The sequence below is a fragment of the Uloborus diversus genome, chromosome 10 (assembly GCF_026930045.1).
Source record: "Uloborus diversus isolate 005 chromosome 10, Udiv.v.3.1, whole genome shotgun sequence".
NCBI lineage: Eukaryota > Metazoa > Arthropoda > Arachnida > Araneae > Uloboridae > Uloborus > Uloborus diversus.
In genome coordinates, this window is record NC_072740.1 from 15,162,510 (window position 1) to 15,188,749 (window position 26,240).

General features: G+C 30.5%; 1 protein-coding gene across 1 annotated transcript in view; it reads left to right on the forward strand.

Moving 5' to 3' along the window:
• Positions 1 to 14,332, forward strand: part of LOC129231669 (extended synaptotagmin-2-like) — a 139,196-nt gene extending 124,864 nt beyond the window's left edge. The window contains exons 31-32 of the mRNA XM_054866032.1: positions 7,022 to 7,156; positions 14,296 to 14,332. Coding sequence (XP_054722007.1) covers positions 7,022 to 7,156; positions 14,296 to 14,332 — 172 coding nt within the window. The remainder of the gene's footprint in view (positions 1 to 7,021; positions 7,157 to 14,295) is intronic.
• The last annotated feature ends 11,908 nt before the right edge of the window (positions 14,333 to 26,240 follow it).

The following is a 26,240-nucleotide window of genomic DNA, read 5'->3' on the forward strand; positions in this document are numbered from 1 at the left end:
CATGAGATTTTTAATTGCAGACGAAATTACTATTACTAGCTTCATGAACACATTAATGTGGAAAAATATTCTGAATGGATGAAATAACATTTGATTTTATGCTAGGGAATGTAAATATAGAAGCAATTAGAATGTGACTTTATTTTTGCGTACAAAAACATGCATATAATTACAAGATAGGGGATGAGAAAGAGCTTTGAAAAATAAGTGATTTTAAAAATTAAGGTGTGAATGATAACAAGGAATTTTTACATGGGCATCCATATGCAAAATTTTAAGGGGGGGGGGGGTTCAGATATTTTCTACATGTTTTAGCAGGATATTTTCCCATGGAAACAGATTTCAGTACAGATTAGAGTGAATAAAATTTGACATTTTTTCTCATTCAATAATGCCTGGAAAAGAAATGTTTTTACATTTTAGCAAAGAAAAAATACTAAAGCAAGGAAGTTCTAATTTCTAAGGGGGGGGGGGCCTTGAGTCCCCACTTGCTCCCCTTCCCAATATGGGTGTCCTTCAATTTTTGGATGATAAAAAATATAAAATTATTTGTTCAACTTTTAAAAAGGACTATATTGTTGAAAAAATAAGTTCTTTGCACATGGAAAACTAATGCAGGGCAAAATGCAGTTTACGAATTTGTCCTGTGTCATTTATATTAATAAGTTTATGGATTTTAAAGACAATACATGTTAACAAATGTTTCACGAAATGGAACAGATGGAGGGGAGAGGGGATCAGGTTCTAAAGCCAATACATTGTAACAAGTTTTTAATAATATTGTAAATTATTTTTCTTTTCTATGTTTTTAATTCTTTTCTTTCTTTCTTTCAAATGCATACACAACATAGTAGAAAATATTAAGCTTCTATATTATTCAAAAATGTTTACTTCACACACAAGAAAAAAAAAACATTTATGACTGACAGATTTTCAATATTAAAAAGAGACTAATATATTAATCAGTAGCGTATCTAGAGGGGGGGGGGACAACGGTCTGCCTCGGAATGGCACCCAAATTGGTTTTCAAAGTTAATAAAATAAATAAATTTTAATTCTCTGAAGTTTTTCCTGATTTTTTCTTAAATCATATTTAATCCATTAAATGTCAACGAAAACAAAGCACAATATTGCGCTTGGACAGGGCACGTTACATATGCGTCTAGGGCAAATTTTACATAGAATTTATTCTTAATTAAACTTGTTTTTTAATTATTCGTAATTAAACTCGTTTTTTAATTACAACTATAGTCACAATGCCAAAATAAAAATAAGTTGCTGTTTCTAAAAATAGCACAAACTTAATATTTACATAAAACATCTTTTTGAAAGAGGGGGGGGGGGAGATTTTGTAAATTACAACCTGGCCCAGATGAGACCCTTGCCAAGAACGTGACTATATTATTGAATTACTTTTTATTTCATCTTGATTAATAACAAGACGAAAAAACTTTTTAAGTTTCTTTCCAGAAACTTTAAAGACATCAATGCATTTTTTTCAAATTGAGTGTAATAAAAAATAATTGCATGAACTATAGATCCATTTTGCTACTCCCAATTCTTATTGTATGTCAATCATTCTTCAGCGCGCTAATTTACTACCACGTGGAATGCAGTCAGATAGAAAATGTCACATGAGTCACTCTACCCAATGGTAATAGCCGTTTCATTTCTACTTCAGTTAAAACTTGGCTAACCTAATTTGAGCTTGAAATGATTTGAAGAATACGCACCACGTTCGAAACTAGTTATCCCTTAATTCTCGGTTTTGGGGAGCCGAGTTTCATCTCCGTGCTGTGACAGTATTGAGAATAGGGCCGTAAGCGGGAGAAATTGCCACGGCCTATATGCAGTCCGCATGTAACAGCTGCCGTTCTGAGAGAGCGCTTTCTTCTGCGGACTGCCTTCCCAAACGGGTTAAGTATCTAAATATTCAAATTACTCATTCTCTCTTCAGTGTGTGTGCAAAAATTTCCAATGCTTGTGTATTTGGGGATCACACCTTCAGATTGGTCTCTTAATACTTTTGGCAACATAGTCAGGCATCGCAGCGTTCCTATATTCCTATATTTTCCTATATTTCTGAAAAAGTTCCTATAATTCCTATATTTTCAGTTTCCGATTCCTTTTTTTTTTTTACTTTTCCCCTCGACTTTTGGCTACCGCCTTTTCCGCGATCCACGTGCAGCCGCCATTTTATCTTTCCTACTGTGCAGGGCTCCCAAATGGTTCGCTTTTCCCGCCAAAGTCCGTGTTTTATGGTAAAGTCCGCTTCAGACTTTTAACATTATGGTCTGATTAGTTCGCTTTTATATTGTTTTTACTTAAATATCAGATTTTAAAAGTTTTTCATTTCGTTAAAAGTTACTGTTCTCCCAAGCACGCCGCCGCAGCGCGTGTTAAACAAAGTTCGTACGCCCATGAAAAACTCTGAAAAGTTCTTGGGGGGGGGGGGGGGGGGAAAGGTCACACACACACATTTTCTAGTGTTTGAAAACCTTGAAAAAGTATAAAAAGTTTATTGCTTGAATTTATTTATTGTTTGGATTGTGCTTGTAATTCTTTTAAAAAATTTCATTAGTGCAATTTTCTGAACATATATATTCGATATGATTTATCGCGAAAAATTGCTTTCGTGTTTGAGGTTTCAATCCTTTTGCATCTTGTTAATATTTTGATTCTTTTTACAATCCAAAGTGATTTTGACATGTGCTTACCTTAGCTTAGCTTATTTTTCGTTTAATTTCAATAATTAATGAAGGAATTATTTTGGAAACCATGGCAACATTGAACTTACTCGGTTCGGACGCGGAAAAATGCTTCTCGCTTTTGAAATTTCAATCCTTTTGCATCTTGTAAATATGTTGATGTTTTCCACAATTAGAAGTTATTTTAGTATATGCTACTTTAGTTTAGCTTATTTTTCGTTTGATTTTAATAATTAACGAAGGAAATATTTTGGAAACCATAACAATAACATTGAGCTTATTCGGACTTCGCAGAAAATTGCATCTCGCGTTTGAAATTTCAATCCTTTTGCATCTTGTGAACATTTTGATGTTTTTTGCAATTTGAAGTTATTTTGACGTATGTTTCTATAGATTGGCTTATTTTTCGTTTAATTTCAATAGTTAACCAAGGAAATATTTTGGAAACCATAACAATAACATTGAGCTTATTCGGACTTCGCGGAAAATTGCATCTCGCGTTTGAAATTTCAATCCTTTTGCATCTTGTGAACATTTTGATGTTTTGACAATTGGAAGTTATTTTGACATATGTTTTTATAGATTAGCTTATTTTTCGTTTAATTTCAATAATTAATGAAGGAATTATTTTGGAAGCCATGGCAACATTGAACTTACTCGGATTTCGCGGAAAAATGCTTCTCGCGTTGGAAATTTCAATCCTTTTGCACCTTGTAAATATTTTGATGTTTTCCACAATTGGAAGTTATTTTGACATATGCTACCTTAGTTTAGCTTATTTTTCGTTTAATTTCAATAATTAACGAAGGAAATATTTTGAAAACCATAACAACATTGAGCTTATTCGGAATTCGCGGAAAATAGTTTCAATCCTTTTGCACCTTGTAAACATTTTGATGTTTTTGACAATTGGAAGTTATTTTGACATATGCTACTATAGATTAACTTATTGTTCGTTTAATTTCAATAATTAACGAAGGAATTATTTTGGAAGCCATGGCAACATTGAACTTAATCGGATTTCGCGGAAAAATGCTTCTCGCGTTGGAAATTTCAATCCTTTTGCATCTTGTAAATATTTTGATGTTTTCCACAATTGGAAGTTATTTTGACATATGCTACCTTAGTTTAGCTTATTTTTCGTTTAATTTCAATAATTAACGAAGGAAATATTTCGAAAACAATAACAACATTGAGCTTATTTGGACTTCGCGGAAAATAATTTCAATCCTTTTGCATCTTGTAAACATTTAGATGTTTTTGACAATTGGAAGTTATTTTGACATATACTACTTTAGATTAGCTTATTTTTCATTTAATTTCAATAATTAACGTAGGAATTATTTTGGAAACCATGGTAACATTGAACTTACTCGGACTTCGCGGAAAATTGCTTTTAATGTTTGAAATTTCAATCTTTTTGAATCATGTAAATATTAAAATATTTTGCCCAATCGAATGTTATTTTCCCATATTCCAACTTAGATTAGCATGTTTTAGGTTTAATTTAGTAGAAAATAAATAAATTTATTTTATGGGAAGCATGCCAACATTGAACTTGGTTCGTGAAAATTTGCTTCTCTGAGCTTTCAATCGTTTTGCATCTTATAAATATTTTTATATTTATGGCAATTAGAAGTTATTTTGACATGCTACGTCGGATTAACTCGATTAAATTTTTACTTAAATAACTAAAAAATTAATATTTTTTGTGTTGTTTAATTCAAGCTTATTTAGTTTTCCAAACATAATTTTGATTATCATTAGCTTATTTTCGGTTATTACTGTTTTTTTGTGTGGGAGGGGGAGGGGTATTAAATGTAAACAATTGAGCACATAACATTTTAAAGTAGCATCTGTATATGAAACAAAGTTGAATTATGTAATTATATGAAGTTGAATTTGTACATCATTTCATTGTCATGATGCCTGCTGCTGTTGTTGTCGTGTGCCAAGTCGGCTGGCAATTTGAGGTGCACTGCTTCACTTTTCCAACTGTAGAGTAATTTGGTGTGAAGTCCGACTTCTACAGTACACACATGCCATAAGGACCCGTTTATAGGGGACAAGGACAGGAGAGAGAGAAAGTACGTCCATGCCCGAGCCGGGATTCGAACCCGGACCTTCCTATCGCAGTCAGACTTCTCTGACCACTAGACAAGGCAGGCGGCATGATGCCTGCTAAAGGGGGGAATTTGTTCCCCCCCCCCCCCCATAAAAGTTCAAAGCACTCATGGCCCTGCAATCATGGATTATTTTTTTTAATGTAAGCTTTATGATTCTTGAAAATATACTTTGAATATGAAAATTGCAAAACTATGCCTCATGTGATCTGCTTCTCTTTGTGATTGAGAATTTCAGACATTTTTAGGGAGACTTTCAATACAGTAGATCTGTTTGGTGTGTGATGGATTCATATCGGTGGAGAAGGGATATAAAGGCTATTAAACAAGCACTACAATACAGAAAAACACAAAAATAATTTTAAACTATAGAAAGATGAAGCACAGCTTCATCTATCCTTCAGTGAGACTACCAGCATCCCTGGTTCAATTCAAAATGTATCATTACGCCCATTTAGTTCTATGGAGGCTGCCTTAAGTGCTGCGCTAAGTGCCTCCCCCCCCCATCCAAATGTTTGTGTAAATAATATTATTCAATGGATAAAAAGATCAGTTGTGCAGAAGGTGATAAAGGAATTGTATCATTAAAAATCAGTATTATGGTTAATTAACAAATTATTTTCAGGGATTTAGCAGCAGGCAGCTAATTTGCCTTTTGATGCTTCCTTGTGTTTAAATGAATGGTCCTCTCAAGATCCTCTTTTTAATCCCAACTGGTCCTCTTTAGTCCTCTTTTTGATTGAAATTGGTCCTCTTTTACCCTTTTCTAAAACTAAAATGTGTTGGGAGCCCTGCATTAGTTTCTAGAAAAGTGAAATTTTATCTGCACAATTGCATTCGATTCTCATTGATTTGGAGGCTTTGGTATGAACTTAAAGAAACGGTTTTGATTACTAAAATGCAGTTTCCTAACGACTTCTCATTTATTTATTTTGAAGTAATTTAAAAACCTATTTTAACTTAAATTTTCCAAAATGCATGTTTTTGTAAACAAGTGCAAGGTTCTATTTATTAATTTTTTTTATGAAAGTAGTAAAAACTAACCCCCCCCCTCACTTTTTGTACTTTAAAACTTTGGGACAGTGGTGGCCACCAAGTTTTTTAGGTCTGGATTATTTTGCTTTAATGACCAAATATTTCTAAATCAAATACATATTTTACTGGGTGTCCTTCAAAGTCATGGGAAATCGTGGATTTCAACTATGATCGAATTTGGTACTGAAAAGTCAGGATTTTCAGGGGGGAAAAATGGTCAAAAAGTATCATATCAGAGATTTTTCTGAAAAAAAAACACAGTATACATTTAAATTTTTAATTTGCATACATTTAAATTTTTACCTGAACACTTTTTTCTAGAAAAGAAAAGGAAATTCACAATAATTTCTTTTTCACAAAAATAAAGAAAATTCACAAAAAATATTTTGCTTTTTCGCATAACGGGGACTTAAAAAATGAAACCTGGATTGACCCCTGATATTACTGTGACATGTGACTTTGATTTCAGCATAGCACATGTTTCAACAACTTATAAAACTTTAAGTTTGGCTTTTACTGCATTGTCAAGTGATAACATAAATTAGAACAGAACTTCACGAATTTCATTCTACTGCACAGCTTGCCCATCGCAGTATCGGATCATGCAAAATCTTTCATTAAAAATTAGATTAGTGACACAACTATTTTAAGAAAAATTTGTGTTCATCTACAAAAAGTTTCGTCTATTTTTTTTATATTTAAAGAAGTATGCCTTAATATGTTTAGTACAAATTACAGTTTTACGCTCTTTTACTGTTTGTAAAATTGATTTTGTGTGTATTTATAGACTTATTTATGCGTATGTATTGCACTTATGTCAGGTAGTGTAATTACATGTTTTTAACCGAATAGTAGTATTGCATTTTGAAAAAAAATGTCATACTGGCGAGCTTTGTTATCGAAATTCCTGTATATCCTTTTTTTTTCAAAATATTACTATATTATTTCGAAAAATTCCTATATTGTTTGCAGAAAATTCCTATATTTTCCAACGAATTCCTATATTTTTTTCAGAAAATTCCTATATTTTCCTATATTTTTGTTGGCAAATGTCACTTCTATCCCTGCATAGTGCATTAAGAAATTATGTGTTGTAATAACTATTGCATTTGCTTAGTTTGTACATTTTTGTGTGATATTTATCAATTTTGCTAGGAACCTGCCACATAAAGATGGGGAAGATAAACCAGATCCTTATGTTAAAATATATATGGTTCCTGATCGTAATAAGGAAACAAAACAAAAAACACAAGTAATCAAAAATACTTGCAATCCAATATTTGATGAATCGTAAGTATTAATTTTTGAAGAATTTAGAAAAAAATTATTTATCTAATATGTGTTCCATATCTTTTTTTTATTATTTTATTTTTTTCTGATAGTTAGGTAATAGTTGTAATTACATGGCTATGAATATAGTATGTCCTATATAAAAATATTTTTCCTTAGCTATAAAGTAGCTATTGCTGGTCATAGATTCAGCAGTGCTGTTGTAAAATTACTGCTATCCTTTCTTTTCTCTCTTGTTTTAAAAAGTTTTTCATTCAGGTCTCTCTATCCTGTGACCCTAAAATTTGAGAGTGTCTATTATTGAAGATTCTATTATTTAAGTTCTTTTAATTCATTAGTTAAACACCCTTAATTCTTAGTTTACTGACTTTATTTTAATAAACAATGTGAAGCAATTTTTTTTCATGTTAAAATCATTATGCTCTATTTAACTACAACTTGAACTGTCAAAATTGCACATCTCGTCGCTTGAAAAGAATAGTGACACAACTCGGAAAATACCAAAAATGAGACTTTTAATTGATAATACTTTTAAAAAATTGATCTTTTAAATGGAATAAAGACACAAGTTGTCGATAGCAAAGTGACCGGTTGATGGCAACTTTGAATAAATTGTAATTTGACCTAAATTTGATTGAAAATTTTAGAAACCCTTAAAGGCTAGCAAAAAAAAACATAAAACAAGCAAAATAATTGTAATAACCATTTTTAAAAGACATTACAATAATTAGGAATTTTTATTAATGAGACAACAATAAATTACAAAAGATTGCTTTTTTGAGTTGTGTTACTATTTTTTTCACTCTGTGATATGTTTATAGTACCAAATTTGTTTGAAAATCCCTTGTTTCACTGAAAAATACATGGAACAGAAAAAAGGAAGTAAACCACAACATTGTTGGCGCTCTGTGGAAGAGCCAAAAATATCAATTTGTTAGGAAATGGTGAGGGTAATGAATAACAATAAGCAAATCAAGACTTTCCCTTCTTTATCAGGAAATTTGGCTCAAATTTATTCTTAAAAGCTATTTCTTATCGTAAGCAAACAACGATGTTTCAGGAAAAAACTTCTTTTGCCAACCCTCGATTATAGAAACCCATGCTTATTTTGTTTTCAACCAGTTTTGAAGTGGACTCATCCAAGGCTGAATGTCAATAGACCTGAGTTTCACAATATGTTATCTCAGCTAAAAGTTTGAAAGGTATTTTCTTCATTATTTGAAAATAGCAATGTAGATCTTCAGTTGTCAATGGTTAAAAACTATATTTCTTTTAGGATGTACTAAAACTTGGCTCTTGGAGCCTCTAGGGAGATTGATAAAGAAGATCTTAATTGAAAGCAAGCCGCTTTTCATTGGTTTAAAGAAATTGGTCAGTGTGTAATTTTAAGTATTTGATGCATATTTAGAAAATAGATTTGGAGCAAAGGCTAGGGGATAGTAGTGACAGGAATCCTAAGAGGTTTTTGGCTTATTTTTTCTCAGAAAGCCTGTAATAGGGCCATTCCACCGTCACGTGCGGGACAAAAATACGCTTAACTTTCATTAACATTTCGTCATATCTCTTAAGATTTTGATGAAACAGGGGTAAGCCATTTTTTTCATCTTTACATTTGATACAAAGATACTCCTGACCCAATTATATTTTTATTAAACAATTTTGTAATTTAAAATAAAATTTATTTACATGCGTCACGTGTGGGACATCCAAAGTCAACCTCTGGTAACTTGCTTATGAAAAAGTTAATATTTTTGCTCTGTTAATACAGCAATGACGAAACAAATCATAAATTTTGAAAGCTATGGTTCCAACGTAAAGGAAACATATCTCATTAGTTCAGAAATAATTATTTAAACCATTGAAAAAATAATATGTTTTTGCCCATTCCATTGTAAATGATCATTTTGTCCCGCACGTGACGGTTCCTATATAGCATAAAAAAGAAATAATTTTTGGAGAAAATTTTAGCTTAAGGAGTCACACATGCGTTCGTGATTTCTTAAGCAACAAAATTTTGTTCATCATCCTTTTAAATTTTTATTTTTTATGAAATATATGATGCGTCACGTGCGGGACAAAATTACCGTTTTCCGTGGAATGACCCAATAGTCCAGTTGATCCACTGATCCTGGAGAATGAAAATTTAATTCAAAAGGATAGGAATATTGCTGATTGTTTAAATAGCTCCCTCCCCCCTTTGTTTTTAACAAGTACTGTATTTCTACAATTGACAAGAGCAAGACACAAGTTGTTATATAGCTTGAGGATTTTGTTTTCCTTGGAGGACATTTATTTTATTTGAAAATAAATAAATAAATAAACAGCTAAACCTCCAGTACCTGATAGTATTTAAAAATTCTAGTTAAAATAGGCAGAAGAATTGGTGGATGTTATTTTAAATGCAGGGTGGTTATAATTAAAGTTACCCTACTTAGACCCCTCTAGTGAACGTTCTACACATTGGATTTCAATGAAACTTTGAATATAGGTTATATCATTGAGAAGGAATACTAATGGAGGGAGCCACAGCAAATGTTTCAATGAGATAAGCTTGGCACCCGATGTTTCCCAGGTCAGGTGACTAGTTTGGCTGGGAAGTTGTATCGTTTTGGCACGCAATCGCTCTTTTGGCTTTAAACATTTTTCATGCGACGGCGCGGCGCTATGATGTCGGGACTACAAATCAAAGCTGAAGAGTTGTAGAAAAAATAATAGACTCTGGCTCCAACTCCTTTACCCAAAACACAGTCTGACTATGATTTCAACTCGGAGTTTAAAAGCCGTGACTCTTTGCATCAAAATCAGTCCGGCTCAGAGTCCGACTCCACAGCCCTGCTACTAATTAGGAATGCGGAGTTGGAAGTAAAATGACCAACTCCGAGAATTTAGAGCATTCGAATCCGACTATTTTACTTAAAAATCAGTCCAACTCCGCAGCCCTGCTACGAATTAGGGTTGTGGAGTCGGAAAAAAATGACCCACTCCGACTCAGGGAACTTTAGAGCCTCCAACTCCAACTCCGAATCCTTTACGCAAAAAGCAGTCCGACTCAGATTTTGACTTGGAGTTTCGAAACCTTTGATCTCTGACTCCGACTCTTTAACTCCAAAATCAGTCCGACTCCAACTTCGCAGTCCTGCAGCAAATTAGGGTTGCAGAGTCGAAAGAAAAAAACCGACTCCAACTCAGGGAATTTTAGAGCCTTTTTTGACTCCGACTCCAACTCTTTCATTCCAAAAGCAATCCGACTCCGACTCCAAATTCAACTCGGGAGTTTCAAAACCTTCAAACTCTGGCTCCGACCATTTTGCTTCAAACTCAGTCTGACTCCAAATCCGGGAATTTTAGAGCCGACTCTGATTCCGAACACGCAAAACTAGCAATCAGTAGTTGTACACCAAGCTTACCAAAGTAGCGAATAATATGCAGTGCAAATCTTTTAAAAAGGACTGATTTCGGATGAATTGTATTTTGAATTGTGTTTCAGCACATAATGTAAAGATTTATTAGGTTTGTTGATTTTATTATCTTGAATTTCGACTCTTAAACGTTGATTGTTTACCAGAAGGTTTTTAGAATGTGTCTTTCTTCCTGTTTTAACTATCTACGTAAATAAACATGCAACAGTTATTAGCATTACTAATTTATATATAATTTTTACAAACATTTTCTGGTGGATCGAGACACTTTGTGAAAATTAAAAGTATCTCTTTATTTTGGTAAAGTCTGCCCGTCTCTGTTCAGTTCAAATGAATATGAATTGTGAAAAAATATCGTCTGCTTCCAAGAAGCAATATTATTAAAAAAGATTAAAGCCAAGCAAGAAGAAAACAAAGTAGAATTATTCAACTGCCCAATTTTTTAATTTATCGTCTGCGTAAATTTATTTTTATTATGTTTTGGAAACATGTTTTAACAAATAAGAGTATGTTATTTTTTCTGAGAACATTAGATCGACCAATTGTGTTGTGAGTAAGCGAAAGTTTTCAGCCTGAATTATTGTGATGTGTTTTTATTGTTGTTCATCGTTATAGTTAAATTGAGCGCGTGTGTATGTGTTTTTTTAAGAAATAGTACTGAAACTTTCCCTATAAGAATTATTAGAAGATTAACAGAGTTTTGAGCAATGCTGAAAGATAAGTTCTAAAAGGTATCGTTTCTGATTATTGTTACTGGCATAGGCAATGCCGCGAACTTTTTTCCAGATTTAAATAATTGGACTCCCCCTCTCCCCTTCTTCCCGGACTTTAAAATATAATGTAACTGCATTTTTCATTTGTTTTGATGTTTATTCCTTGTAATGACGGGTATATAGAAATATATGTTTAAAATGTTTTGTTATTGACTGAAAATTTATGGATTCCTATGTCTTGTAATCAATATTTTGAAATTATTTCATACGCTGGCATACTAATGTTTAAATTCAATCAAATCTAAAACTTGTTTTAAACGCATCAACTGTTCACAGGAACTTGGCGAGAAGCTACTCGCCAACAAAGCAAATGTACACAAAATACTTGAGAGCCGTTAAATTAATTAATAGTTAAGTAGAAACTGTTTGTATGGAACTAAAATGTTATTTGCATTCATGATATACAATGTTTTATTACATTTATAGGTAAAATCAGTACAAAAACTTAAAAATTATAGACAACTGTGGGATATGTACTCGTTGAATGCATAGATAAGTTTTCTTTTTTTATTTAGAAGTAAAAAAACATTCGTACATACCTGTAAAAAGTTACTGGACCTTCTGGTGTATCTTTTTTTTTTCAGTTTATAATACTACAATGCTGCCCTAGTGCTATGAATCTAATTTTTCCCTTCTACAGTTAAATGTTTTAATCATTCATGGCTTTAGCTAATGAAAACTTCTTCAGCGGTTACGGTCAACTCGATATTGCTGCCTATGTCGCATGGTACTGTTGCTGTATCGGGATAGTAGGGTTGCACTCTCTCCATCTATTCCTTCTCAATGGATTATATAGACCATGGGGAGCAGGATTATGCAATAAAAAAAACGTTCAAAAATCAATGATAGGGGACGTTCTACACACGTAATACATCCGGTAACAACATTGTTGTGTATGAACAGTCACTGCATCCCGATTACATTATTGTATGGTGTGGTTTCACCGATGATTTCATCCTCGGTCCCAATTTCTTCGAGGAGACCCCGCCCTAAGGTCCTAAAAGGTGTTCCATCACAGGTCCCCGATATTGCTCACTTCTTGAGCAGCAAGTCATTCCTGCTTTGCAACAACGAGCGTGTTTGGACTGAACTGTCTTTATGCAAGATAGTGCATCTCCTCACATTGCTCGTCAAGTAAGTCACTACTTCGTATGCATTTTGTTTATGACGGGACAATTTCTTGGCATTTTCCTACAGCTTGGCCCCCGCGATCGTCGGACCTAAATCCGTGGGACTTCTGGCTGTGGGGTTTCCTGAAAGATCACCCCATATACGGATGGTGAAAGCATACGGACAGTGCCTGAATTAAAGGACAGCATAAAGCGCCATGTTCATGCTATTGATAGGGAAAAACTTTGTGCAACTGTGACTCACGCTATAACATGTTTTGAACACATGATTGACGCAGATGGAATGCACATTGAACAAATTCTGTAAATAAAATCGATTTTGTGACACAATCTTGTCTTATTTGATTCATGCGCCCTTTTCTACCCTGGTGGTAGATTTTTGAACTAATTTTTTTTACTGCATAATTTTGCTCCCCATGGTCTATATAATCTTTATTCCAAGTTTCATCGAAATCTGATGTATAGAACAGTCACAAGAGGGATCTAAATAGGGTAACTTTAATTATAACCACCCTGTATGTTTAGTTTTTAAACTAAGGGACAGTGCTAGACAAATAAAAACTGGCAAACACCTCTTCCAAAAATAGGTCTAAAACTAAGGCAGGAAGTTATAAATCTGTAACTCTGACTTCAGTGCTTTGCAAAATTTTCACTTCACTGATCAAAATCAAGATTTTGAATTTGTTGGAGACTAATGGTCTGTTGACTAATTTGCAGTATGGTTTTAGGAAAGATTAATCATTGTGCTACTAATTTATTTCATTTCTATGGTACAGTTACTATGTCTTAATATAACAAAAAAATGCATAGATATTGTTTACATTTTCAGGAACCTTTTGATAAGAACCACATGTTACTCTTCTTAGGAAACTGGCTGAGATTGGAGTAGGAGGGAAAACTTTAATTTGGGTTGGAAATTGAAGAAGCGGAATTAAACAGAGTATTTCGAGCAAATCATTTCAAATGGGCTAATGTTTTAAGTGGGGTTCCTTAAGGTTCAGTTTTAGGACCTCTTTTATTTATTATATATATTAATGAAAATATTTCTGGGAACATCAAGTTTTTCTCATAGTGTCAAAGTTATGGAGATTTACAAAATGAAGAACAAATAAAACACCTCCAAGAAGACTTAGATCACATTTCTAAGTAGACTGTTAAGTGAGATATGGTAGTTCATGTTGAAAAATGTCAAGTGCTTCATTTAGTTCATAAAAATAAACATATAAATTATTTTTTTTTAGAGTTAGGTCGTTAGTGAATAAGAAAAAGTTTTTGATCTGGATGTCTTTATAAATCAAGACTTTAAGTACAGCATAGTAAGTAACAAAGCCAATAGACTGCTTGGGTTTATCAATAAATCTATTTTAAATAACTCTTAGAAGGTTCTTCTGCTTTTACATAGAAGTTTGGTAGGACCTCATTTGTAGTATGATTTTCAGTTTTTAGTTTCTTATCCCAAAAAAGATATTCTTCTATTTGAAAGGATTCAAAAGAGGGCTACTAGGCTAGTAAGGCTAAATTTGTATAGTCTGGAACAAAGGAGAGTCGTAGGTGACAGGTTCAAATGTTTAAAATTTATGAACTGCTTGTCAAACTAGGTCAGCCAGGATCACTAACTAGAGAGGAGATGTGCTTACATGTATAAACCTATTGTTTTAGGATTATTATTAATGTTAAAACCAAGGCCTCTTGGATGTGTTTACCTCCCCCCCCCCCCCCTGCTGCGCCACTGGTCTTGGCACATTAATATTATGTGTCAGAGCATGTCGCAAGATCACTGTCACAATTATATTTTTTTCTTTACAATTTTCTTTCAGACTTGAGTTTGATGTAAATATGTCTGAAGTGACCTAACTTTTCATTAGAAGTTACTGTTGTCTCTAAAAGTGGATCAATGATGTTCCCTCGAGGAAAAAACTCTTGGAAAGTCGGTAATTGAACTATCACAGTTGGATCTTAGCAAAGCAGCTACTGAATGGTAAATAAGTTTCTTCTTAAAAAATTTTTCATTTCATGAATTTAATGAAATATTTGAGATAAAGCAGCACATTTCATAAACTTAAAGGTTTTATATTGATCCCCCAAATGTATTTCAAAAAGGTAAAAGGGTATAAATAACTTGAGCATGAAAATAATTTTGACTTTTTAATAGCTTTTTCAAACTTACCCATTTAGTTATATATGCATTGAAGCTTACAGAAGTTCAAACTCAATTTTATCCTAATATTTTCTATATTAAAACAAAAAAGTTGATGATGAAACTTTATCTCATGCTGCTTATTGAAAATTCAAATTAATTTAGCAAGTAAATTATGTTTAAGGGTTTTATTGCCTGGAGGACAAAATGAAAATTAGTCCCATTATTCCATTGATGTTCTTTTTTGTTGTTAAAATATGCTGCGTTGTTCATTTTGTATATTTAAAAATATTTTTGGGTTTGTTTATTCTTTTTTTTTAATCAATTACAAATTTTTAATTCCTCCAAACTCATGTTTTTGTCAAGAGACTTTAGGGTTTTTTTTTTTTTTTTTTCAATTATCTTTATGACCTTTTGGCATAGAAATAAAATCTGTTTATCACCTTTTCAAGACCATTTTACAGTATTCCTGATTTTTAGCTCAACAAAGTGAGCTATTTTCTTTTTTCAAAAAGTTTGAGACAAAAATTACCTGTAAGTATTCAAAAATAAATTCATACTATTAAATTTCTACGTCATGCAGCATCACCTATTGAAATATATCTTTGCCTCTTTCACATGAATAAGAATTCAATTTTTAAAAATGTTTAGTAATTGTGTCCAAGAGAACTAACACACTACTGGCCATCAAAATTATTATACCAAGAAGGCGATGTGCTACACACTTGAAATATACATGACAGAAAAAGTATGCCATTAAATATGCAAATGATTAGATTTTCAATGCATTCATGTTAAACAAATGGTGGTAGCGCCACCTACAATGCATTGAATTCATTAATTTGAGTAGCAGGTTTCTTAGCAGCAGGTGTGGTTGTCTTAGAGCATTGTTTATGTAAGGAAAAGTTGTTGCAATGCGTCATGTATGAAAGACAAATGCTTACCTGTATATTTTTGACTTTGATAGAGGTTGAATCATGGTGTGCAAGTATTGCAGTTTATTGTATTGCAGTATTGCTGCTGACACAAGGGTTGGAGTTGTCCTAACTTTCCTAAAATTTTGAACTTTGTCTTAAATATCCTAAAATTTGTATTATATTATGCCACGTTTTTGCAGATAAGAAAGATTTTCGATTTAACTGATTCAAAAATGTTCTATCATGCACACTTGTGTGTGGTAGATATCATTCATCTGTCAAGAATTGCATATGCTATGATGTCACTCCAGTGGATACTAGTACTACTATGAAATGTAGATTTCACACAGCAGATGGCTGCACCAATGCATTTTGTGCTGTAAGGATTTGACACTTTCATTTTGTTTTGTCATCAACAAGGGCTATATATGCATGTGTGATACATTGGAAAACCTTGTGCAGTGCATAGTGATGTTGTGTAGTGTTCAATATGTCAACATTTATACAGAGCAAGAAGCATCCAAGGACAGCATTCATTGATTTGCATTCATTTGAAGAAAAGTGCTGTAGAATCATAGCAATTACTTTTAGAAGCTTATGATGAACTTGATCTGTTGTGAGATAGGTGTGAACAATGATTTCATTGTCTCAAATGTGGTAAATTTGGCAGTAAGATGATACACCGTTTGCAAAGAAGATGGAGGAATGTGGTCTGTTAAAACCTAGCAATGCTGTTAATTCTAAATGTTTTGAACTCCAATAGATCAAATTTTTAACCATTTACCTATTTGAACAAGGCCGGAATGCTGAAAAAGACTACAAATTCATTTTTCTTTATGCTTTATGTTCCATCACATATAGCAAAATGCTATATGCATGTCCAGACACGCTGTATGCATTTAGGTTGGGAAACTTTATCCCATGTGGCTTACTCTTTAAACTTGGCTCTTTCTGATATTACCACTTGTTTGCATTGATGGGTCACGCACTTACTAAGCAGTTTGTACAAAGATGAAAAAAAGGCTCAGTGAATGGTTTGCAGAAAAAAACATCTAACTAGCCTGTTATTCACACACTGCTTGAAAGATGAAGGAAATGCATAGCAAGCTATGGAGCATATTTTGAATTAAGCATTTTTTATCCTTCCTCCCAATTCAATTAATTTTTTTGAAAAAAAAAAAAAAATCTGCATTTCATACTTGTACAACTGGTACAATGGTGTTTAATTTTTTTTTATTACTTTTAATTTTTTTGTCACTAAATCTGAAAAGTTATTTTCTCCCACATTTCCTAAGTTAAAACATTTTTGATAAGCCACAAACATTTATTAGTTTGTTTTTTTTTAAACCATAGAAACTGATTTTGTGTTGTTTGAGTTTTTAGAAATACATGTATGAAACATTAGAAAATATTTCTATCACAGTCTTCCATTCTTTGTGTCACACATTTATTTTTAAAGCTTATAAGATACCATTTAACAGGTTTTTTTTTAAACACTATTTCTATTCACAGTATTTGAATTTATTAAATATTTTTGTCTTACTAGGTATGATCTGGATGCAGTAGAATAACGTGGAAACATGGAAGCACACTGAATATAAATTACACTTATATGTGTATGCATATTAACATTTGTTTTTACTTTCCTAATTTTGTCAAAGTATTTTTTCCAGTATTGCAAAAGTTATAATTTAGATTTGTACATATCTTGCAGAATATTATTATTGTTATTATTATTATTATCTTACAATCAAATTTCTTTTTCCCTTTAAAAGTTAATCTTTTGCTCACATGTACATATATATATATATATATATAATGAGTTCTTCAAAACATGCTTCTCTTTCCAATGTTCTGCAAGTGTTTTATTTTACTATATATTTTTTAATTAAACTAAAACCTATTAAATGTTTGTGCCATATCTTAATTCACTTTTATTCTTCATTTTCTTTCATTGTATCACATCTTATTTACTTTTTTGATTAAATGTCTTACCAGGTTTCATGCTTGCTTTTCATTTTTTAAAAAAGTTAAATGCCTTTAAGGGACCAGGACCAGATTTGTTGCATAAAAAGTAAGACCTCTCCAAGATGGTCACCAATAAATTGTCCTGAGAAATAACTATGACCTTAATGTAGAAGACTGTCTGATGTCTACTGCCATGTAGATTTTATAAATTGTTTGAGCCTGCAAATGTAAAGTTTGTCAGCTTGATAATGGTTTTTATTATAAAATTAGAGGAGACAAATATTAATTTTCATTTTTGAAGTGTGCATGTTTTTGCATAAGCATGACACAAGTTGTAACTTATAACAATTGATTAAAAAGCAGCACAACATTGATATTATGTAGGAAAAAAACAATTACCTTACTGGACTTTTACTCGCTTTTAGCATAATTTATCTTTGAGACACGTACAGTTGATTCTCTATTTAACAACTTTTGTGGATCCTCAAAAAATCCTTCTTTAGTAGGCTGCGTCCTTAAATAGAATGCTTCTAAAACTACAGTGGAGCATCCGGGACCGTGAGAAGTCGTCTTTAAATAGAGAAAGCTGTGAAATAGAGCAACATTAAACAGATAACCAACTCTATTCATTACTCCTTTCAAGTTGTTATAAATAAAATATTACCTTGTGATTTGTCTCAGACAATAACTTGAATATTTCAATGATAAAAGTAGCTAAATACAAAGCCAGGATTATTTCTCTTACTTTTAGTACTGTGATTAGTTTTGTTTTATCAGTGCATCATTTAATGTTATTGCAGATATGATCAACACATACAAATAATGACATTAAACGAAATAATGCAAAATTAAGCTCACAGGTGCTTTATAAAGATTAGGAGAGGAGAGAGTAAGTAGTAAAATTTAACATTTCCTTAAGCTAAGTTTGACCAGTAAGAATTTGCATTTGAAAACTCATGCTGAAATTTAAAAAAAGTATTAAATGGAAAAATATAAGTGCTTATATAACTTCCCAAACACCTCTTTTTTAATAAATGAAGACTTTTTCTTGTCTGAAACAAGTGACTTGAAAAAAGTCTCTATGTACACCTAAGCAATTGACTTATTTTTAGTCTTAAAATTCTTCGAAATTCAAGAATAGAGAAAACAATGTTATTGTTCAGTGCTAAGAATGGCTATCAAATATAGATTATTTTAAGGCTATTTCTATTGGACAAAAAGAATGTTGATAACTTTGAAGCATCATCATGAAATAGACTTCAGAAAAAAGAATTTCACCAATGACTTCTAAAAAAAGTAAAGTACTTTAATATGTAAGCTTTTTCATATTATAAAATCTTTTGAGTAACAAAAAGTAATTTTTTTCTATTGCTGCTTGCTATTCAGTGTTCCTTTTCTTGAAAATTTTGTTTTTCTTTGTTTCAGATAAGAATAAATATTCATACTGTTTTTCTTTTTCATTATATGGTTCCCTTAAAGGCAAATAAAGTGTTAAATTAGAATTTTGCTCAGTGAACATTTCTGCACTTTGTCGTTTGTGAAAGTCATGTATATGTTGCATCATTTGTTATATTTTTGTCTACTTTGACTGATTCTCCATTTTGAGACCCATATTTGATAATAGTGCTGATATATTTTTCTGTCATCTGGTGATAGTCGTAAACTGCTTTCTAACATTTCAGTGTATGACAATCCTGTGTAATATTTTCTAGCATGCTTAAAATTTTCTACCCCAGGGAAATACTAGATGAATTTTAATGTAGTAGGCTTGCCTTTTACAATGCCAAACAAACACATTGAATCGAATGGTTGTCATGTTGAAAAGTTTAAAATATGTCTGCAATTGTTGGAAGGATTTTTAGGACTTTTTCCAACGATTGCTGTACTGTACATTTCATAAAATCAAGAGTCTCTATGTTGCAAATCAATTGTATATTTATAAGTGTCTGTGCATATTTCTGTAATGGAAAAGTTGTTATATTTTGAAAATGTTATGCTAACATTATTTTGCCTTGAAATAAAATTGTGATTTTGATATTGTTACTGTTAATGCTGCTTTTCTCAGCACATGCCTTTCATATGCTTCTAGTCAAGAATTGAGATATCTTTCTAAAATCAGTAAAGCATTTGTTACAAATATATATGTCAGTCTTTGAGAAAGTATAGATATATCTAAATTGTGTTCATGAATTTTACTCTTTAAAGTTTGTTCATTTTAAAGTGTATCTATTAGTATGTTAGACTTTTTATTCAATGTCTTATTTTATATCCAGTGATTATTTAAAAAGTGAAATCTAATTATTTGTTAAGTCTCTATTATATTTTTATTTCTTTGTGATTTCTATGATTTTATTCAATTTACAATTTAAATTAATGAAATTTGAAATTTATTTACTCCAAATTTTTATGTATGCCAACCATATGTGTAATACACTAGAATGGTGATGTAAGTTGATTGATTACATATTTATAAAAACGAAAGTGAAAATTTGCATTTAGCTTGTTAGTTCACATTTTGTAAAAATGTAATAAATTTATTTCTTGCCTTTTTTTGTAACCTGTTAGTGAGTTTTAGCAAATAATCTCATTTTTATCCAGCAGGAAATAGTTCAGAAGAATCCTCTCTTACACATTTGTTTCCAGTATTGTTGTTTATTCAAATTATCTAAATTTATATTGTAGTATAGTCAACTAACTCCCTCAAAGCTGCATTGCTTGGGACCAAACATTTTGTGTATTTCATAATTTTATGAAGTATAAAAAATGTTTAATTTACATTTTCTTCTAGTGAATTATTCTTAGAAGTTTGACATTTTAACTCTGAAAATTTTTGTAATGAAAATGCAAAATTAATGAACAAAAAATTTTTTAGCTTCTGAAAGTATTTAATTATTTAAAAGTAGTATTACCTATTTATATGGGAAAAAATATTATGTAAATGTTATACTTTTAGTAATATGACATTGATTTTTTTTTTTAATCCTCTGTTGAACATAATAATTTGGACTGCTTTTGTTTTTCAAGCCATGTTGCAGTTAGCAAACTTATGGTCACAGCTAAATTCACTTCATTTTATATGTTATTCTAATTTGTCTATGAAATGTAAAAACTGTCACATTGAACTATTTAATTGCAAATAAAATTTAATTTCAGACATAACTCTTTTTAATTTCTTCATGCTAATTAACAATCAAAGTATTTATTTCTAAAGTCAAACTTTAACTTTATACTTTGCAGTTTATATATTTAAAATTTTGACCAGCTATAGAAAACTGTAGATGATAGGTACACTGGTTAGTGAAAGTTGGTTGCATATTTTAGCAAAATTACTGCTTTTGTTTTTGAAAAGCTTGTTTTCTGCTAAGTTCATTGTGGCTTTCTAAATTTTCTCTAAAAAACATCAATTTGTTTTTTAGTAATAGTTATATTAATCATTCAAATTAAAATGTTTTAGTTTTTACACCAATCTGGTCATATACATTTATTTTATTCATATGTAAATGACCAGATTGGTGTATTTATTGGTGTATTCATTACATTTATTTCATTCAGCTTAATATTTTAATAAATATCAGAACAAATTCATTTTTATTTCATTTTGTCAGCATTCTATTGTATCTATTAGCAATTTGTTATTTGATTGCTGAAAGATACGCTTGTAATATCATCAAAACTTTTCCTATTCAAAATATTAATGTTTTCAAATCAGTTATGCAAACGTTAGATAGAATAGGCGTTTTCATTTGGTTTTAGAAAATGATGAAGTTATAGGCATGCATTTTTTCCCCCTGCAGCAGAAGCATATTACACTAAAAAAAATTTTTTTTTAAGTGTTCAGGTTGTTGTAAAATGATTTTCTCAAACTGTCACACAAGCAAAAATTGTTTTGAATTATTATTTGCCACTGTTGATTTTTAGATTTACAAACTCTCCCACTTACGCGCCATTTCCCCTGTCAACCAACCTTTTTAAGCATTCCTTTATCTTTTTATGGTGTTTTAGAATTTTTCTTCATTTTTAATTCATGTGTTTTAATTTCTGCTTAAAAGATAAGTATAAACTCTAAAATGCTAAGTGAAAATTAAAATACGCATAAACTAAGTTGTTGCATGTGCCACACACTATTCTCGTTGAAAATTAATTTTTTAATGCACATGTTTACAATGCTGACATGTCAAGCGTTAACATAGCAAGATGTGATATAAGTGAGACCTCTTGTGCCAGTGAAATTTCATTTCCAAATTCAAATGAACTGCTATTCATCTCATTTCTACTTACTCCGAGCATACTCCTACCAGCTTGGTTTGGTAGTTCGCCGGACCCATTGTTGTTGAAGTAAAGGTGTTTCTTACATTTTGCTTGCACTCATATAGCTTTGTGTTTGTCGCCCTGTTTTCGAGTGAAATGTGAGTTTGAAAATGGTTGTGAAATAATTATGGACTTATGTGTGTGCACAAATTGTTTTTTCAAACTTTAAATTTTAATATATCATCTTAGGCAATTTAATGTTATCAACTTTGTATTTCATGTCTACATGTGTCATTAATGAAATTGAGACCTAAAATTTTTTAAGTTTTATTATTCTTTTTTTTTTTTTTGTCTGATTTTTATCCTTTTAGTACTTGATAAATGTGGTGTTTTTTATCTTTTTTTTTTTTTTTTGAAACTAAAAAAGCTCCCAGTTAAAAAAAAAAACCTTCAGATTTTCATTTTTTTAGGTTGGCAAATATTTATGATGAGATAAACTTCTACGTATGTACAAAAGCAATGCAAGGTGCAAATGTGTTACTTATATTGTTTTTTCCCCTCCAAGTCTGCATTCAATTCAAGGCTGATTATTCACAAATAAAACTTGGCTCTTGTGTGAAATTTTCTGATCTTCACTGAATCATGAAGTTAGATTCAGTGAATTTTCCTAGAAAACTATGGTTTCTCACTGAAATTATCTTTGAAACCTTAAAGAATTCATTTTAAAATAAAGTGACTCTCATGGCTACCTGTGTGGAAATTTAAGCATTAAATGCTTTTATATTTATTTCAATTCTTATTTGATGAAAAGATAAAATAGTTTTATCAGTCTTTCCCTTTTGTAGTAAAAGTCAGTTTTTTCCTTTTATAGTATTGATAGTAACTTAAGTTTATCCATTAAAGTGTGAACATTTTTTGTTTTGCTGTTTGATCATTGGACCAGTTTTTACTCATTTTTTCATAACTTTGTGTTGACTTTGAAATATGAGTATGTTCCTTGTATGCTTGACATATTAAAATAAGATTTATTTGTTTCATAAGATTTTGTTAAAAACTGTCGTTGATTTATTTCCCTTGATTTTTATTATTGAAATTAATTTGTTTAAATCTGGTTTGATTTTTAAAAAACATTTCATGTGACGTAAATTAACTTTGCAAAAATTTTACTTTTTTTTTGTCACTACATGTTGTAAGTATTGCATACCAAATTCTCATTAACAACTGCACTGTGGCAGGCATAATTTCAATAATTTTATTATATGATTTATGATTTTAACGAGTAAACTAGTGCTATATCCTGCAGCATAATTTAATCACTTTTTGTTAAAAGTGTCTAAGTCAACTTGGTGTTAGTTGAGTTACCTCTTTTAAACAAAATCTAATTCAATTATTGGAATTGTACCTTTCATAATGTACTAGTATTTGTGATGCATAACCAAAATCTTTATAAAAACATTCTTAGGTGAAATGTTATATTTCCAATCATGTTTTGAGGTGAAAAATGACAAGTGGCAGTAGTAAATTGAATTTATTGAATGATTTTAAACAGGGCTTAGTTTCTGAAGGTAGATAAAGAGTAAAAAATAAATAAATAAATGAAAAAAAAATGTGCTTTTCAAAAAACCGGGACAGGCAGGTAGCAAGTTAGTAAATTAAGCCTGTATTTTTAAATGCAAAATCAATTTTAAGCACTTTTTTTTCTTGTTATTAGTTTCATTTTTAATTTGACTAAACATAAATGCTACAACTTTTTATAGTCTCATCTTATTCTATAGCATTTCTTGATCTGCTTTGATTTTACAATTGGTGTAATAATTTTTGACTTATAGCTGAAAATCATGACCTGCATTCAGCTCTGAAACTAATTATATAAATTGCTCAAATACAAATTTCTGTGCCATCCCCCTTTTTTAATGCTCAAAAATATTTCCTATTTTTTTTTTTTTTTCATTATTGTTATTTAAAATTTAAATGAACTTTTGTTGACCAACAAATGTATTTTTTGTGGCTACTTCTAGTTATATGTTCATTTCAGTCCACATTCATGGATGTAATGTAGCTTTTGTAAAATTTTCAAATTAATTTCTATTGCACCTAGTTTATGGGCATTCTTGAAGGAAAGATATAAATTAATAGTATGTTAAACTTAATATTTGTTTACAATTACTCTTTTCTTAGATTTCCACTTATTAATTCATTTTTTTTTAAACTTGATATTTCTTACCAATTATCTCTTCTTTCTGGTTAATCTGTGATTTTGAAGCTTAAATTTTATATGTATTTATTTTATTTTATTTATTTATTTATTTATTTTTATTTTTTTTTATTTATTTTTTTTTTTGAAGCTGTAAAAAAAGTGGGAACAGTCGGGGAAAACCCAGAAATTTGGGGGAAATGCCGTTTTTTTTTCTGATTTCTTCGAAGGAATATATTTCCACCCTGGGAGAAATAAAAAATGTAAATATTTTTGGCCCAAAATAATGCATTCAGAAATAAACAATGTTTATTTTTCAATACTTTTTTTTGGTTTCCCACATGAAAATACAAACTTTGATAATGCAAGCTTTAAGATACTTTAATATCCCTGTACACCAAAGTATTATTTGCTGCTTCTATCCCTACAACTGTTATGTATACCTTGGACTATTAAATAGTAGAAACATTTAAGTAAAATGCTTAATAATTTTCATTTAATGATATGTGCATGTCACTCAAACTAAAAAAATAGCAACTTTCTATTTTAAATCTTACAATCTGCAAAAAAAAATAATAATAATAATAATAATAATAATAATAATAAATAAATAAATCATTGAGCTTTTCACAAAAATAACATTTTATTCAAAGTTGAAGGTTAAATGATGATTTGAATAATTTGAATATTATTTAGGTGTTTGAATGAAGAAAGTTGATGACAGATTTTTTAAATAGGTTATAAGTTTAATGTATATTGCTGTTAAAATGAAAATGTATTATGGATAGCATATATATTTTTAAATAGCATTTTTTAAAAATGTTTTCTAAGAAAGTATAACTAGTGAACAACATTTCATTTTTAAAAAAATCAATTTTTGCCATTTTTTCCAGAAAAAAAACAGAAAAAACAATTCTCCATTGGATCAAAATTTCCAAAAAATTTGCTTCGCTAAGGTTCTAATAATTGTAAAATACTTCTCCTCTAGTTTTAATTATTTATAAAATTATTTTAAAATGTATCGTGTTATCTACAGATTTTGAGCAAAAGCAATAGTTATTTTAAAAGGAAATGTATGTAATGTAGCATCTGCGTTTGTTTTTTCTGGTAGAAAACAGGCAAGGAGAAAACAGTTTATTAATAATAAATTACATGTTTTCTATTTTTTTTTTTTTTTTCAGTTGAAAAAAGTTGGAAAGGATTATTAGAGACTAAGCCCTGATCTTGATAAATTTATATTGTGTATTTGTAAGTTAGTACTTGATATAGAAAAGTAATATAGGTTGTATTGCAACAATTTGTTGCCATGCAAATGTATTCTTACTGAATTTCACTGTATTTTGTGATTTAAATAATATGATAATTCATGTTATATCTCTTTTTCTTAAATTACTTGAATAACCTTACATGGAATGATACTTTTTTCTTTTAATGGGTCATTCTACAAAAAAACGCACTTTTTTAGGGCCAGGGTGGTTAGTATCAAAAATATTTATTTTTAAGCACTTTTTTATGAGATTTAGAAAAATATAACAAATCAATACAAATTAATGATGTTATAAAATTTTTTAAATGTTTTTTTTCACTGAACGGAGGGATACTTGTATGCCACCATTACATGTCCCAATACATTTCTTCCCATGTACTTTTTCATTTATTTCCTCAATACAAAAAATATAACAGATTAAAAAGTGAAATTTAAATCATTTAATGCTTTTTAATAGGTTAAAAGAATTATGTTGTAAAATAAAAAAATATATAGCATTCATAATCTTTTGAATCACTGTCACAGTATTTCTTGTATCCTCCGTTCAGGATTTAATTAAGTAATAGAATTTCCTATAACCGGCAGTACTGGCAGCTCATTACACAGGTTTAGAATCACAAGTTAGCCCTTTTCAACTCTGGGTCTTCATAGTGAAGCTAAAGAACTTAGCGTGAGATAATTTCACCTCTTTGAAGTCAAATAGGTCCTTAACTTTGTGTATCTCCGTTCTTGAGTTAAAAAGGAAAGAATTATTTGTGTACAAAAAATTTTTTTATAGTTAAAATAGAATCATTTTTTTTAAAGTTAATTCTAAATAACATGTTAAGTTAACTCTATATTAACACGATCATAGCAAAACATAAGTATTTGTATCTTCCGTTTCTGTATCCTCCGTTTCAGTATAGATGTAATGGAGGATATACAATCAGAAATGGAGCATATAACTTTCTTTAAAAATCCATTTTAAGAAAGATGTGTACATTTTAATCAGTTCAAATTGTGTTCCTCATACAAAATACAATGTTTATTTA